This window comes from Cyprinus carpio, chromosome A22 (genome assembly GCF_018340385.1).
Source record: "Cyprinus carpio isolate SPL01 chromosome A22, ASM1834038v1, whole genome shotgun sequence".
Classification (NCBI taxonomy): domain Eukaryota; kingdom Metazoa; phylum Chordata; class Actinopteri; order Cypriniformes; family Cyprinidae; genus Cyprinus; species Cyprinus carpio.
Genome location: NC_056593.1, coordinates 11,510,418 through 11,525,800, shown reverse-complemented (window position 1 = coordinate 11,525,800; position 15,383 = coordinate 11,510,418). Strand labels below are relative to the sequence as shown.

The 15,383-nt window shown below is 39.6% G+C and overlaps 2 protein-coding genes across 2 annotated transcripts; both read left to right on the top strand.

Moving 5' to 3' along the window:
* The first annotated feature begins 4,196 nt into the window (after window positions 1–4,196).
* Window positions 4,197–5,943, top strand: LOC109079627 (E-selectin-like). Its single transcript, XM_042712457.1, has 5 exons — window positions 4,197–4,216; window positions 4,496–4,687; window positions 5,216–5,392; window positions 5,472–5,645; window positions 5,768–5,943. The coding sequence occupies exons 2-5, from the start codon at window positions 4,618–4,620 to the stop codon at window positions 5,941–5,943; spliced, it is 597 nt and encodes a 198-aa protein (XP_042568391.1). The 5' UTR covers window positions 4,197–4,216; window positions 4,496–4,617.
* A 3,165-nt stretch (window positions 5,944–9,108) lies between these two features.
* LOC109079629 (complement factor H-related protein 2-like) lies at window positions 9,109–12,334 on the top strand. Its single transcript, XM_042712456.1, has 7 exons — window positions 9,109–9,117; window positions 9,206–9,272; window positions 10,571–10,762; window positions 10,997–11,221; window positions 11,291–11,467; window positions 11,827–12,006; window positions 12,123–12,334. Exons 1-7 carry the CDS (start codon window positions 9,109–9,111, stop codon window positions 12,314–12,316), a joined length of 1,044 nt encoding a protein of 347 aa, XP_042568390.1. The 3' UTR covers window positions 12,317–12,334.
* The last annotated feature ends 3,049 nt before the right edge of the window (window positions 12,335–15,383 follow it).

Here is a 15,383-nt window from a genome sequence, read left to right as displayed (position 1 = left end):
GGCCTCCGGAACAGCCTCGGCATCGGGCACCGCCTCGGCCTCCGGAACAGCATCGCGCACCGCCTCGGCCTCCGGAAACAGCATCGCGCACCGCCTCGGCCTCCGGAACAGCATCGCGCACCGCCTCGGCATCGGGCACCGCCCTCGGCCTCCGGAACAGGCATCGCGCACCGCCTCGGCCTCCGGATCAGCATCGCCGCACCGCCTCGGCTCCGGAACAGCATCGCGCACCACCGCCTCGGCCACCGCATCGCGCACCGCCTCGGCATCGGGCACCGCCTCGGCCTCCGGAACAGCATCGGGCACCGCCTCGGCCTCCGGAAACAGCCATCGGGCACCGCCTCGGCCTCCGGAACACCGCCTCGGGCACCATAGGGCACCGCCTCGGCCTCCGGAACAGCATCGCGCACCGCCTCGGCCTCCGGAACAGCATCGCGCACCGCCTCGGCCTCGAGGGCAGCACCGCCATCGGCCTCCGGAACAGCATCGGGCACCGCCTCAGCATCGGGCACAGCCTCGGCCTCCGGATCGAGCACTGCCTCGGGAACGGCCTCAGGTACCGCATTCGGCATCGGGCACTGCCTCGGGAACCGGCTCAGGAACCGCCTGGCTTCAAGAACCGCTCGGGGCCCCGTATCGGCCTCTGCCTCAGGCGCCACCTCCGGGACGGTAGCGGGCTGCTCGGGAAACCTCCTCCGGGCCGGCAGCGGGCTGCTCGGGAACGGCCTCCGGGATGGCAGTGGGCTGCTTGGGGAACGTCCGCCGGGCTTTGAGGAACGGTAGACGCCTGTCCCCTCCTCCTCCTCCGCCTCTATGATGGCGAGTCGTGTCACCTTGTCTGGAGACTCAGGCGTTGATTCGGCCATATCTTGTCTGGCGACACAGGTGCAGATTCGGCCATCTTGTCTGGCGACACAGGTGCAGATTCGGCCATCTTGTGCTGTGGCGCTGGGCTGGCGGCCATCTTGTGCTGTGGCGCATGGGCTGGCGGCCCTCTTGTGCTGTGGCGCTGGGCTGGCGGCCCTCTTGTGCTGTGGCGCTGGGCTGGCGGCCCTCTTGTGCTGTGGCGCAGGGCTGGCGGCCCTCTTGTGCTGTGGCGCTGGGCTGGCGGCCCTCTTGGGCATTGGCGCTGGCTCCGCAGCCGGGACGTGAATACTCCTGGGAATCTCTAAGATCTGGTTCAACAATGGAAAAGTAATCCAACAATGTCTCCGCGGCCCGTCTTGGGCATTGGCACTGGGCTGGCTGTCCACCCTGCCTCGTGGCGCTGGCCCTGCGGCCAGATCATGGGCAGTGGCGCCACCATGGCGGACCTGCGCTTCTTTTCCCCCTCTCCGTCCGCCATGGTGAGACAGTGGCTACGATCCGTCACACACGAGCCCCGGTCGAAAGGGGGCCATGGTTGAGAACCGATGTTGAACCTCCTCTCGACCCACTCCCTCCTCGCGCGATCCTCCCCTGGTTTCCCGGAAGGACCACCAGGCGAGTTCCCTCCAAAACGGGACTCCCTCCTCCTTGCCCGCTCTGTGGGCTGGGGAGGAGACGTGAGCAGACATACCGCTGGATCTCAAGTTGACGGAGTCCTTCTGTCACGTCCGGGATACAAGGAAATACAGTGAGAGCTCCAAATGCGAGTATGTCTTTTATTAAGGGCAAATCCAAAGAATAAACAGTCCAGGCAGGGGTCAATACCAAACATAACCAAACATAACCAAACATAACCAAACATAACCAAACATAAACTAAACATAACTAAACATAACTAAACATAACTAAACAAGGAACACAAGGCTAGATCACAACAAGAGATGGGACAAAGAATAAACAAGGACTCCGTGACACATACTAAGACAGACACGGTATATAAATAACAGGGACATGACAAACGCTAATGGGGAATTGACTGTGTGCATATGATTACTAATCAGTGACAGCTGAGTGCAATGAGGAGACAGGGATCGTGGGTAATGGTGGTTCATTAAGGTGGACAAGACACCCGTGGGGAAGGAGGACATCTAGTGGTTACCCCAGGGAAACACAACCCAGACACTGTGACACTTTTATTTATCTATCTACAATAAACAAGTATCGATCATGGTAATCAGACGTTAATTTACATTTTTACGCAGATGACACTGTTATGTATTGTGGGTGCACCTTCAAAACAGCAAGCCTTGATTAAACGTCAAGTGGCATTTGATGTTTTTCAGTCACGGCTTCATACACTAAAACTTGTTCTGAATGCTGATAGAACTAAAATCATGTTATTCTCAAGCTCGAAAAAGGCGGTTAGACAACTTTATTCCTCTTCAGACTTTGCAAGGTAATGTGATTGAGTTAGTGAAAAGAATATAAATATCTTGGTATCACTATCGATTATAAATTATCTTTTGGGTCTCATATAACTAATTAACGAAACAATTAAAAATAAAAGCTTGGGTTGTATTTTAGAAATAAGTTCTGTTTTTCATTTAATGTAAGAAAGATGTTAGTGTTCTGCTACTTTCTTGCCTGTACTCGATTATGGTGATGTGGTTTATCAATATGCTTCTTCTCAACTTCTTTCTTCTTTGGATGCTGTTTATCACAGCGCTTAAGATTTATATTAGATAGTAAACCTTTAACTCATCATTGTATATTATATAATAGATTATCCTGGCCATCTTTGTCTATTAGAAGGAAAATTCATTTTTACTTAATCATTTATAAAACTATTCTGGGGTTGTTGCCTTCATATTAGGTTGTCTAATTCAAAAGAAAAGTGTTGGGAAATATTCCCTCCGGTCTGATAATTGTTTTACTCTCTCTGTCCCATTTGTGAGAACTGAACTGGGAAAAAGGGCTTTTATGTATGCAGCTCCGTTTGAATGGATTCAATCCAAACGAAATTGAAATTACAAACTCTGTTGCCTATGGAACATTTTAAATCTATTACTCGGTCACTCGAAGAAGATTCACTGATTTGTAATTGATTTTAGTGTTTTAAGTTGTGTATTTGTTGTTGTATTTGTTGTTTTAATTTTTAAGTGTGATGTAACTGCTGTCCATTCTTGGCCAGGACTCTCCTGTGAAAGAGATTTTAATCTCAGAGAGATTTTCCTGGTTAAATAAAGGTCAAATAAAATAAAATAAAAAAATTTGTTTTACTAAGAGTTTCATATTGAACCTAGGGGCTAATTTATCTGTGGCTTTACCGAGCTCAACAGCTCTGACCCGAGCAGATAAAAACAAAACACTATAGGCTAATTTAAAAAGGGGGCATGGCTGCTCGATCTGTCCCGCCCTGTCTTCCTGTTTCAGTTAAAATTATGTCACCACATAGAATAACGCTGCGAGTTTAGGCACTTCAGGGGAACTTTAACACTATTCGTTACTTTCATTTAGTTAAAACGGTGACAGCGTGAAATAAAAATACAAGTTTAGCACACAAAACTACAATTTACAGTTCTAAACTCTCTAGTCATGTATTATAAATCCAGAGTAGTAGAGCAGGAGAAGAATTGGAGAAAGCCTGCACGCTGTACTCTGTGATGTTTTATGAACAGATATACACTTAATGTTTAAATGTTTACAAGTGTTGTGTGTTTCCTGGGGTAATTTTGTATCTTTTACAACATATTGGGGAGGGGAAGTAAGTCTTTTACCACAGTAAAAGTGACTTTTACTTCTGATACTTGACTGTTGTGTTTTTATTTTCATTGCCTCTCTTTAAACCAGTTTTTCTCTAAATTCTGTTCCTCAAAATCATGGTGATCAGCCAAAATCAACTATAATAGGTACAATTTCACCATGTGGTGGGTTTTCCTAGATTGCATCACATTTTTGGGGGGCACTGAGTCCTGTTTGGTAAGGCAGAGGGAAGGGGACGGTTGCTTTTTATCTACATTTCACAGACTTCAGGGATTCATATCACCACCGCTCTTAAGAGTTATGAATAATTCTTTTGGAAAACAGGTAATCAGAGTTTTTCATCATTACTCATTCATGTTTAAATCTAAAGACACCTTTGCTTTAATTTGTGTTAAATAAGGAAAGTGAATCAGCCTTTAAAGATGAAATGTTTGGTAGATGATTCAGTCAATATTGTTATGCAGATTATTAGCTTTGTAAACTGTACTAAACAATTTATCATGTTTTATTTATTATGATGAAATATTGTGAGATATTTCTCTTTCATTTCTATCAACGATCATAGATGTCTCAACAAATGCTCAAGGTAACACAATGATACACAGTGTAGCCAAAGAATAAATAACCAATATGTTGCACAATATATAATAATATCATGTTTGTATATCACCTTTATTTATTACACTGGTCTGATATATAGTTTTTTGTTCATTTTCCATGAAATTTCATTGACCATAAAACCAAAATGTGGGTCTAAATTTGAAGTAAAGTTAGCTGTCATTAAACTGCCGTGCTCTACTTTATTTCAGCAAAACTATAACAGTTATCTTTTAGTAATGATTGAATTTTATTTCTTAATCTACAGAAGTTACCTGTGAGGGGGAACAACTCATCAACGTTGACATTTTAATTGGACATCCAGGTATCGTTTCACCTTACAAACCTGGACATATTTTAGTTTTTCGATGCACTGATGTGAACCTGAAGATGCATGGACAACGAACAATTGAATGCATGTCAGATGGAAAATGGGATCAGCCATTTCCAGTATGTAGAGGTATGAAGCAATACTGTGATAATATATTTGCTTTAAATATTTAAGAATTATTTTTACAAAATGTTGAAATGTTTATTTTGTGTAATGTATAATAACATAGAAATTACATTCTTGATACAAAAATAGTGAAAAAAAGGTAATGACAACGGTGCTATACATTTTTTTTGGTCCAATCAGATGCTCTCTAGAATTAAAATTAATTTAGTATTTTAGTGCCACTGTGCTATACACTCCCTTCCATAATTTAATTAGTAATAGATTTTTTTTTTTAATCCCTAAGATTTACTTGTTCTTAAAGGGTGATGTTATGTCCTCATTATTATTAAAGAAATCAAAATGTAACACACAGGTCTAATGCTATTCAGATTAAAAAAAAAAAAAAAAATTAAAAACCTCTTATCTGCACACTGTTCTCTGGCATGAAAGGTCTTAAATACAAAAACCTTCATACAAAAGAAAATAAGTGTGTAATAAATAAATAAATAAATAATTTAACACTTAAATACATCATAACTTTGTCTTGTACAGAATTAACTTGTGAGCTTAAGTCAACCAAGATCAACCCAGAGGGAAAGATTATTTTCAGAGCTGGAGAAAGTGTGGAGATCACCTGCTCTAAAAAACGCCTTTGGTTTTTGAAAGAAACCAGCAAAACATTTACATGCCAAGAGAACGGGGAGTGGGATCATAAGCCTGTTTGTGGAGGTAAGATTACAGAGAAACACTTCTGGATTTGGTGATGAACTCACTGCATGTTATTAAAAGCATGTGAATCTTGTTTCAGAGATTAGATGTGAAGTTCCACGTGACCAGCATGTGTCTCACCCAGACTTTTACTTCAGAGGAGATATGAAACTGGGAGCAAAACAAAATTACTATTGCGAGTCTGGGTATGAGAAAATGGCAGAAGAAGCCACATGTACACGAGATGGTTGGACACCAAATCCACTGTGTGCTGGTATGTTTTGTTTTTAAATCTAGTTTTGTTTTTAGATTATTGAAGTTGGGGGCAAATGTAAAAGAGATGGTTGAATTACCTCATTCTCATATTAGAGATTTACTAATGCCACACTTTCTTAGAGATGACAGTATCAAGAAAATTGTGGACCACCACCACCAGTGAACAATGCAGATACAGTAGAAATGGACAAAAAAGGAATACATTACAGGAGAGGGTGTTGAATACATCTGCTTTAATAAATACACACTGGATACGAGCCCCACTGATCTGCGTCACCCTTTCTCCAAATACTTGACCTGTCAGCAAGGCGAATGGAGCGGGAATACACACTACACCATATATATATATATATCATGCATATAAACAAGATGTATTCTTGTAGTTTAAGTTGTATGTTGTGATGATTAGTTAATAAATGTATACTGTGACACTGAAAGTGACATGTTGGGTTTATTTCAGAGCCCTGTACAGTGACAGTGGAGGAAATGAATGAAAGAGGTATAGAGTTGGCTTTCACTGATCAACAAAAGTTGTTCGCACCACATGATGATCACATCACTTTTACGTGTCAGAGGGGCAAAATTTTAGTTGGTTTTAGCCTAAGACAACAGTGTAATGATGGAGTGATGACTTTGCCTAAGTGTGTGTGACAGTGGAAATAAAAAATTGACGAAGCATCAGCTATACTTCTAGGCAAAAAGAAATGGAGCAGATCAAAATAAAAAAATTTTTTCCCTATTCAGTTTGTCAGTTTTGGACTTCTTGCAAGTAAAAGCAAACAAACAAACAAACAAACAACTAAAGACATACTTAATTTATAATTCTTTATGTCTGCATGTATGAAAATTATATTAATCCTTTTAACCCTACATTTTTCCTATATACTGCAAGTCAGTGCATGTATTCACTTTATGTAATTCACTTTAAGGGGTAATTTTTCATTGTAATGAAGATGTCATGAAAAAAAATGTGCTTCCTGGTGGAAAACAAAGACTTTTAGGATGAAAATGACATGAAATGACCATTATAACCAGTAGATGGCAGCAGAAGGTCACTTATTAGCTCAGTTCAGGGTATCTGCAGGATTTTTAGGCTCAAATTTAAGACTTTTTAAGACCTTTTTAAAGACCTGCACAAATTAAATTAAAGAGGACCTATTATGCAAAATTTACTTTCACATGTTGTTTGGACATAAATGTCTATTGGCAGTGTGTGTACACAACCACCCTATAATGATACAAATCCACCTACTCCTTTTTTTTTAATCCCCATAAATCATAAGCAGTGTCTCCCAACTACCTGTTTTCCGACTTGGTGCTAATGTGACGTCACATTAGCCAGTAGTGGTTTTTAGCGCGGGCGAACCAGGCAGTTGCCCGAGGTGGCATTTTTTCATGATACAAGGGGGGTGGCACGAGCAGTATAGAGCAATACTCTAATGGAATTAATGAGCTAAAGTCAGTCACACCTCGACTTTCTTCCAAATAACGCACATTTCATTCATAATATTATAAACACAGGCCTATAGTTCCTGCACTTTTTTGTTTTTCTGAATTGTGTGAAATGGCTAATAAAAATAGGTAATACAAAACGATTGTGTGGTCACCAAGGTGAATTTGTTTAGTCTTGACTTCTGGTCGTGAGTGACAGTGTTGGGGGGATGGGAATCTTTGGCTTTAAATCGGGATACTTTTTAAATTTCATATACCAACATCTCAGACGTTATGTCAAAACGTTATGGGGTTTCAAATCAAAAAATGACTCTCTGTTACAGAACAGGGCATTGATTTCATACATGTCCACTGTAGAGGACATCAGGACTTAAATCATGTTTATCAGGCATTTTGGGAGACTAAAATGTTCTAATGAAGGATTTGTGCAATTGAGAAATTTAATTGTCTCTTTCACTTATGTTGCTATAATAAAATATAACTGTTTGTGCAGAATTTTGTGGGGGGTGGCACTCGTAGGGTGTATCTGTTTGTGTGTGATTTTATGGGTTTTTTTTTTTTTGTTGTGTGGGTGTTTGTATGAACACATAGCTCTCTCCTTACTCCCGAAATCTGAGCCACTGAAGACAAGGTGGATTAATTTTATTTTCAAAGAAAACGGTCCCTCAACTCTACCGAAATTTGTTTATGTCTGTGCGAATCATTTTACACTGGACTGCTTTGTGAATGAGGGTCAGTATAAAGCAGGTTTTGCACAAAAGTTGCTCCTGAAGGATGGAGCAATGCCAACTGTTCATGATCCAGCTACACAGAAGAAGTATAACCCGTTAACTTTTCCAAATTGCCTTTCTGAAAGAGCTTCTTGGCACTCTGTAAGGCTAATGTTGCTAAAGCTACCATTGTCTGTATGTTTTCACTGATGCTGCCTTCACGTGCTACCAGAATGATCGTTAATAGGAATGTGGGAGTTAAAATTGCATATGAAAGTTGACCGCTAGAATAAGTCGGTTTTTGACCGCCTGATTGTTTTTGTGATGTTTGTAATAGGTTGGGATTGTAAGTTTGTTTTTTTTTATTTATTTGTGTTCTGAGTCTGTGTAATTCATAAAGTGAATTTTTTATGCACAGTACAATCAGATGACTGACTTTTAAACCGAGTGTGTTTTCTGTAAAGATAACAGACTTGTACTAATATTGGAGGGTTTATTTGCAAAGGCTAGCACCAGTATTGCCGGAGCTTGAGCTCTTGAAGCTCCGCCCTCTTCTCCGGGATTGCATTTAAAGGGAAAGACGAAAACGGCACGTTTTGGCTCATACCCTAAAAGTGGCAATTTTAACAAGCTATAAAAAATCATCTTTAAGGAATTTTGAGCTAAAACTTCACACTGGGGACATCAGAGACCTATTTTACGTCTTGTAAAAAGGGGCATTATAGGTCACCTTTAATACCATATATATATATTTTATTATTATTATTGAACAATCCAATGAAACAATTACAATGTAAATCAGTTACTAATTCATCTTTTAGAGAGTCAAACTGGAATGCAACAGCTCTGGTCAGAGGAGTATTTACCAGCCATGTAAAATGTTCACATTCAAGACAGTTTGCACATTATTTCTTGTTGACAAGTCTAAGTAAAATAAATCACCTCTTTTTATATGCTTCAAATCCTGATGTTGTTCACATATGTTGCCAATGGAATCAAAAGATTAAACTGCATAACTTCAGTTAATATTAACACACAAACATGGACAAAGCCACAGGGTCCCCCAGGGACAAAAGTCCTCTGTGTTTTTTTTTTAGTATCAAGTCCTGTTTGGAGGGGCGCATGGAAGGGGACAGTTGCTTTCAGCAACACAGACTTTGCAAATTCATATCACTGCTTAAAAAATCACTTCTGCTTAAGTGTGTTTAACTACATCTTTTGGAAAACAGGTAATCAGAGTTTTTCATCAGTATAATTTATGTTAAATACTCAAGAAATCTTTGCATTGATTTGTGCTAAATGAGGAAAGTGAATCAGCCTTTAAATACAAAATATTTAGCAGGTGATTCAGTCGATACTCTGTAAACTGCACTGAGCCATCTGTTATGTTTTACAGCTTAAAATGAAATATTGTGAAGTATTTCTCTTTCTTCAATTAATGTTCATGGATGTCTCAACAAAAGGTAACACGATTGAAGCAAATTAGCTAAAGCAGATCATTTAAACATCCAGTAACAAAGATCTTTTTTGAATAAAACAACTGATAATTAATAATACCTGTCTGAATACAGTGATTGGTTTTCCATTAAAGCTCATGTACCATAAAATCCAAATGTGGGTCTAAACCTGAAGAAAAATGATAAAAGTATCATCGATTTTATTATTAGTATAGCATGGCATACACCTAAAGGCCTTTGCACACTGAGTCCGAAATTCGCATGCGAAATTTTCGCAAGTCAAAAAATAAATTCGACCTCACGTTATGTCAGTCACGCTTGCACACTGCCTCCGAAACTTTCGTCCATCAAAAAAAAATTTGGAAGAGGTTCGATTTTCTGCGTTTTTTTTTGCATCCGTAAAAACCATAGACTGTAGAAAAACGCATTTTGAAAGACGTTTTGACAACTCAGAGCCACTGTAAAATTGCGGGCAATGGTGGTGAATGAATCACCAGTGCTCAGACACCTACAATTATATATACAAATATTATTGCATCAAAAATACTACAAATATTATTATATCACAGCTATAATTATAGCACACCAAGTCCCTGTAAACCGCGTGTGCGCACGGGTCCATTAGACATACTGCCAGTCTCTGTTCAGGATCAATTGATTCACGGAAATTGGTGGTCTTCTTTTTAATATGTGGTTCTAGTATCGCTAGCAAAACATCAAACAGAGCCACTGACATTCTAAAGTAAATTTTCGGTCTGGATAATCCCGCAGCTCCTTGGTAAGGAGGTGGAACCCTCCTTCCTCTCTACGCGATCGCAGGAGTGGATGGACCCAATATTTCCTTTCTTTTTCTCTTTTTAAGAAGAAAGAGGAATAAAAAAAAAATCATCCTCACTAACTGAAGATGCCATTTTGTATTGTTTTGCGTGTTTTTTTTTTTTTAGAAGAGAGAGGACAAAATAATCATCGGAATTAGTTTGAGATGTCTGTGTGCTTTTTTTGTTTTTTATTATTTAGTATGCGTGAAAACACATGCGAAAATTTCGGACTCAGTGTGCAATGACCTTTAGTATGGTTTCAATTTTATAGAGCATTTCTTCTTAGTTTTACTCTATTGATTAATATAAGCTGCCAATAAACTGCTCTTCATTGAATTAAGACTATAACATATGTCTTTACTTTTTATTAACATTTTTTTTTAAATGTTTGTGTGGATGAGCTTATAACCATTCCAAGTCACACCATCATTGTTATTATATGGTTGAATTGTTAGAATTAAACTAAAATTTGTTTCTTTTCTAAAGAAGTTACCTGTGAAGGTGAACAGCTCATCAATGTTGACATCGTAGTTGGACATCCGGGTATCATTTCACCTTATAAACCTGGACATATTTTAGTTTTTCGATGCACTGATGTGAACCTGAAAATGTATGGCCAGCGAACAATTGAATGTTTGTCAAATGGAAAATGGGATCAGTCATTTCCAAAATGTGGAGGTATGAAGACATTTGTTGATCTTTGTATGATTATGTAGTAGAAAAAAACAAAAAACTAAGTTAAATTCCAGACCAGAACAGATATTAAGCTGTAAATATTTTGTATAGATAAACACACTGGGTTTTTCCTCAAACCAATATTCTTACTCTATCAGTTAAATCTAATTTAAATATAATTTAATCGATGGATAAATAATGTGAATGGACAGAGATGGAGGACCCTGCGAAGACCAGTTTTTATTGTATATCTTTTTGTCATATGTTATTTTTACACAACAGAGAACAACATCAAAATTAAGAGATTTCCTGATCTTGAGGGTCCAGTCAAACCTGGACATAATTTAACATTTTCATGCAATGGACAAGGACTGATTTTAAAAGGACAGAGAGAAATCACCTGCCAGCCAAATGGAGAATGGAGCAGCCCATTTCCAAAATGCGAAAGGAAGGACATACAAAGTAAATTCTTTTAATTAGATACGTTTTAAAGTGAAGGAAGCTAAATTGACCAGATTTTCTGTCCTTTAGAGGCAGCGTGTGCTGCAAACCTCACAGGAAATATTATCATAGAGTCTGAGGTTTCAATCATACCTGGGCACACATTAAAACTTTCATGCAATGGACAAGGACTGATTTTGAAAGGACAGAGAGAAATCACCTGCCAGGCAAATGGAGAATGGAGCAGCCCATTTCCAAAATGTGAAAGTAAGGTCACAGAGGGAAAAATGCCTTAATGAACTAAACAAACAGAGCTTTTCTTTTTATATTAGAGGTGCTTTCTCATACTGTATTGGTATTAGGTGCTTTAACAAAATGTTAACCCTAAGTACCAACTTTTTAACCAATTATTGTTTCAACCTACCTTCCTAAGCATTTTTTTTTTTTTTTTTTTTTTTTTAGAAAAGCCCTCTTACCTAACCCATTGAAAATGTATTTTAGAGTTGAACACCTTAAAAAAAAAACATCTTGCTAATATTTAGACTCATTAATGAAACACTGGCTAACTGTTTCAGTTAATACTGATTTAAATAAATAATAATCAAGGAAAATGTCTTTGCCTTCAGTGAGAACTGCATGTGGGCCACCACCACACCAGGAAAATGCAGACACAGAAGAAATGCCAAAAAATGAATATAGTTATGGGGAGAAAGTCAAATACATTTGCTATAATAAATTCACAATGGAAGGCTACCCATACTTGACCTGTGCGCAAGGTGAATGGAGAGGATATTTTATATGTTTAAGTAAGTATGGACACTCACCTGTTTTTGTATGTCTTAATGTTGTAGTTTAAATTGTAGGTTGTGCAGATGAATTAATGAATGTTTATTGTTACATTTTTATGTTGGGTTTGTTTCAGAGCCCTGTATGGTGACAGTGGAAGAAATGGATAAAAGGGGTATAGAGTTGAAGTGGGGTGAACGGCAAAAAATATTCTCACCACACAAGGATACAATCTCCTTTGCATGTCAAAAAGGGAAATATTTAAAAGATGGAACTGACTTAAGACAAACGTGTACAAATGGAGTGATGCTTCTGCCTCGGTGTGCATAAAATCAACACTTCAGCCTACTATTATCCTTTGTGGTGATTGTTTATTCTTGAACGATTCATTCATTTTGAATGAATCGTTAATATGACTCGGAACAACAAGTTGGTAAGAAGGGTATAACTGCAGCCTGGAGACCTCCAAATGGGGTGGTTAAGTGCAGTGGGGGTAGCACCTATAAAAGGGTGTGTGTTTTTCTCCCAGAGACAGACAGACAGACAGACATGAATTTGATATGTTATTTTTTTTTGTTTTCCAGGTTCAATGCAAACTCCACCCCACAGCCGATTCTAAATATTTCATTGGTCATGTCAATCATAGTGCTGATTTCCAACACAATGCTACAGCCAATCCAATACAATCCAAACCCCTAACCCTAACCTACAATCTAACCTTAACCAATGAAACTGGCTGCTAGGCAGGGTTTGCACTGAAAGTGCGCTAAAGAAAATGTCAGTTCAGGAGGTAATGCTGGGTACACACCAAAAGATTATCGGGCTGATTTTGGGCCGATTTCCCCCCTTCCGACAATCCTAGCTATGTCCCGATTATCTTATCAGATTTTCCCTTGGTGTGAGCTGTGTTAAGAGTGTCCGAACCTGATCGGAAGAATGTCGGAGCCGCCCCGATTGCGAATCGTAAATATTCAACATGTTCAATATTTATGATCAGAAATCCTGATGTGTGGGGGGGACCCCAAGGACAAACGCACACACGCTCTGGATATATTCACATGAAACGAAACAATATCCAATCAGAAAGCGAGATGATGGAAGACGGAAGCAGTCATGGCGCAGCACAAAGTGAAATTGATGTGGACAGCACATTTTTCAACCCTTTTCTTTTTTTTTTTCATGAATTTTCTGTGAAAATCATTCCAAACACTATCATTGCAATTTCTTCCTGCATATCGTCAGCCATGCTTATTCTGAAGTCTCGTGAGATTTCCTGTGTTCACAGTCGAGACTCTGGTTGAAAATCTGTTCATGTGTGGTGTGCTGTCTTTGTCACATCATGGCACACCACACACTATAGGAGCAAAACGGTTAAATCTAGGATTTTTTATCCTCATGTTTGTGGTCTATCACATTTTGAAAATCTAATAAGATGTTAAAAATCTTTTGGTGTGTACCCAGCATAAGCAGTCAAGATCATCATGCGATATGACGGGGAAGCTTCAAATTCGGCCCCATTTTAAGATCACATGCCACGAGCTCCGGGACCCCCCTCTCTCAGAGCTATCACCCCACAAAGATCCTACTTTGACCGGCTATAACTCCAGAGCCTTGTACGGGGCATCGACACTGTACCAAGTGTGCCGCACAAGTCTCTAAGGGTGCTTTCACACCTGCCTCATTTAGTTCGGTTGAATCGTACCAGAGTTCGTTTCCCCCTTCGGTGCGGTTCGTTTGGGCAGGTGTGAAAGCAGCAATCGCACTCGGGTGCGCACCAAAGGCGGACCAAACAAGCGTACCGAGACCTGCTTGAAGAGGTGGTCTCGGTACGCTTTCAAACGAACTCTGGAGCGGTACGTTTGTGGTGAGAACGTGATCCGACCTCGAACAGACCCAAATGCAAAAAGTACTGATCATTTTTGGACTAAACCAGCTGCCGTAGTCAGCTGCGCTGTGCATTATGGGATGAGGAAGTGTTTGTTGACAGTTTTTTTTTTTTGTGTTTGTTGACAGTTTGCGCTTTAGCATGGCAGTTCGTGGATTAATGGATGCCTCCGCTTGACGTTACGAGCGATGCCCGCTCGCCGTTTGCAGTGCATTAGAACGTTGTTTTCAAGCCGCATCCGCGCTTCATTATAGAAATGTATCGTTTGCATATTGTGGTGTATACAAACAATGTAATAGATTATGGCCAGGGACAAAACCAGCGCGCAGTCGTCTCTCCATAGTTGTGTTGTCTCCGGGTTGTTTGCTGGCTTTTCCTCTTATGTTGGAATTTTCCCGCACGTAAATTCTGACCAATCGAAAAGGAGTTTAGGAAATATGTCATGGCCAATGAGTGATGTGGATGTTGTCATGTGACTGCATTTTGGTTCGTTTCAACTGGTTCGGACCAAAGCAATCAGTGTGGTGTGAAAAGGAACCAAAAAAGCTGAAAAATGCTACAATGTATAATTGTTTGCCCTTAGTTCGGACCAAATGAACCGAACTAGAGATGTGAAAGCACCCTAAAAGCGAAGCCAAAAGGTCTCGATCACCACCAGATGGCTGGTCCCAGTGTAGGTAGGGTATAAACCCCGCCCTCTCCATGTAATCTAATGGGACATGAGACAAACACAATAATTAAATTTCACCTTAAATAATTTTTCCAAATATGTTTTGTGTCTGTGTGTGTGTGTCATTTATGTAGTTTTTAATCATGCTGATAATTTCAAGTGTTCTTTTTTTTAATGTTTGGTTTTAGTTATGTGATGCTATAAAAACAGGAGTGTGACTTCATGATTGACAGCTTCTCTGACCCTCTCTGACCTTTTTGGGAACTTCAGGAGGAGATTGGAGTTGTATTCACCTTATTTTAACACAAGCCTTATGTATGATAATCAGCTGACAAAAATTGGAACAGTCCAAAAAGGGTCAGGGTCCAACCTTCCTTACAAACAAACACAGTTATTTTTTGTACTCTTACAGTGATAACTAATAAAATGTGTAAATTGGAGCTTTTTTTAATGCATTAAAATTTATCTGTATGATGGGGGAAATCACTTTGATAATGGCTATATAATACAACACATAAATACAACATAACATTATTATTGACTGGAAGACACACTATGCTGTCTATTAGGTGAACTAATAGCCTGAAAACCCAGCTAAGCAATTCATTCATCTTTTCTGTTTCTTATAATTTGGCCTTGGCTGCATTACAGTTTTGTCTTATTCTAAATGTGATCAAAGTTTGCTTAAGTAGGTATGTTGGGGAATTTACATACTACCATGTAACATTTTTATTCTGCTGTAATTAACCAAATTAATGACTTGGAAAAAAAGTTTTGTTCATTTTGCTGAGCAAGATTCAAAGATCCCAGTCAAGGTTCTAATTCTCTGCGATTGTGAAGTG

What these genes read in the sequence shown, in the direction of transcription:
- LOC109079627 (XM_042712457.1), top strand. Translation starts at nt 4,618, where the DNA reads ATGCATGGACAACGAACAATTGAATGCATGTCAGATGGAAAATGGGAT. An exon ending in TCATAAGCCTGTTTGTGGAG is followed by an intron (nt 5,393 to 5,471) that starts GTAAGATTACAG and finishes ATCTTGTTTCAG; the next exon opens with AGATTAGATGTGAAGTTCCA. An exon ending in ACCAAATCCACTGTGTGCTG is followed by an intron (nt 5,646 to 5,767) that starts GTATGTTTTGTT and finishes ACACTTTCTTAG; the next exon opens with AGATGACAGTATCAAGAAAA.
- LOC109079629 (XM_042712456.1), top strand. An exon ending in CGAAAGGAAGGACATACAAA is followed by an intron (nt 11,222 to 11,290) that starts GTAAATTCTTTT and finishes TCTGTCCTTTAG; the next exon opens with AGGCAGCGTGTGCTGCAAAC. An exon ending in AGGATATTTTATATGTTTAA is followed by an intron (nt 12,007 to 12,122) that starts GTAAGTATGGAC and finishes GGTTTGTTTCAG; the next exon opens with AGCCCTGTATGGTGACAGTG.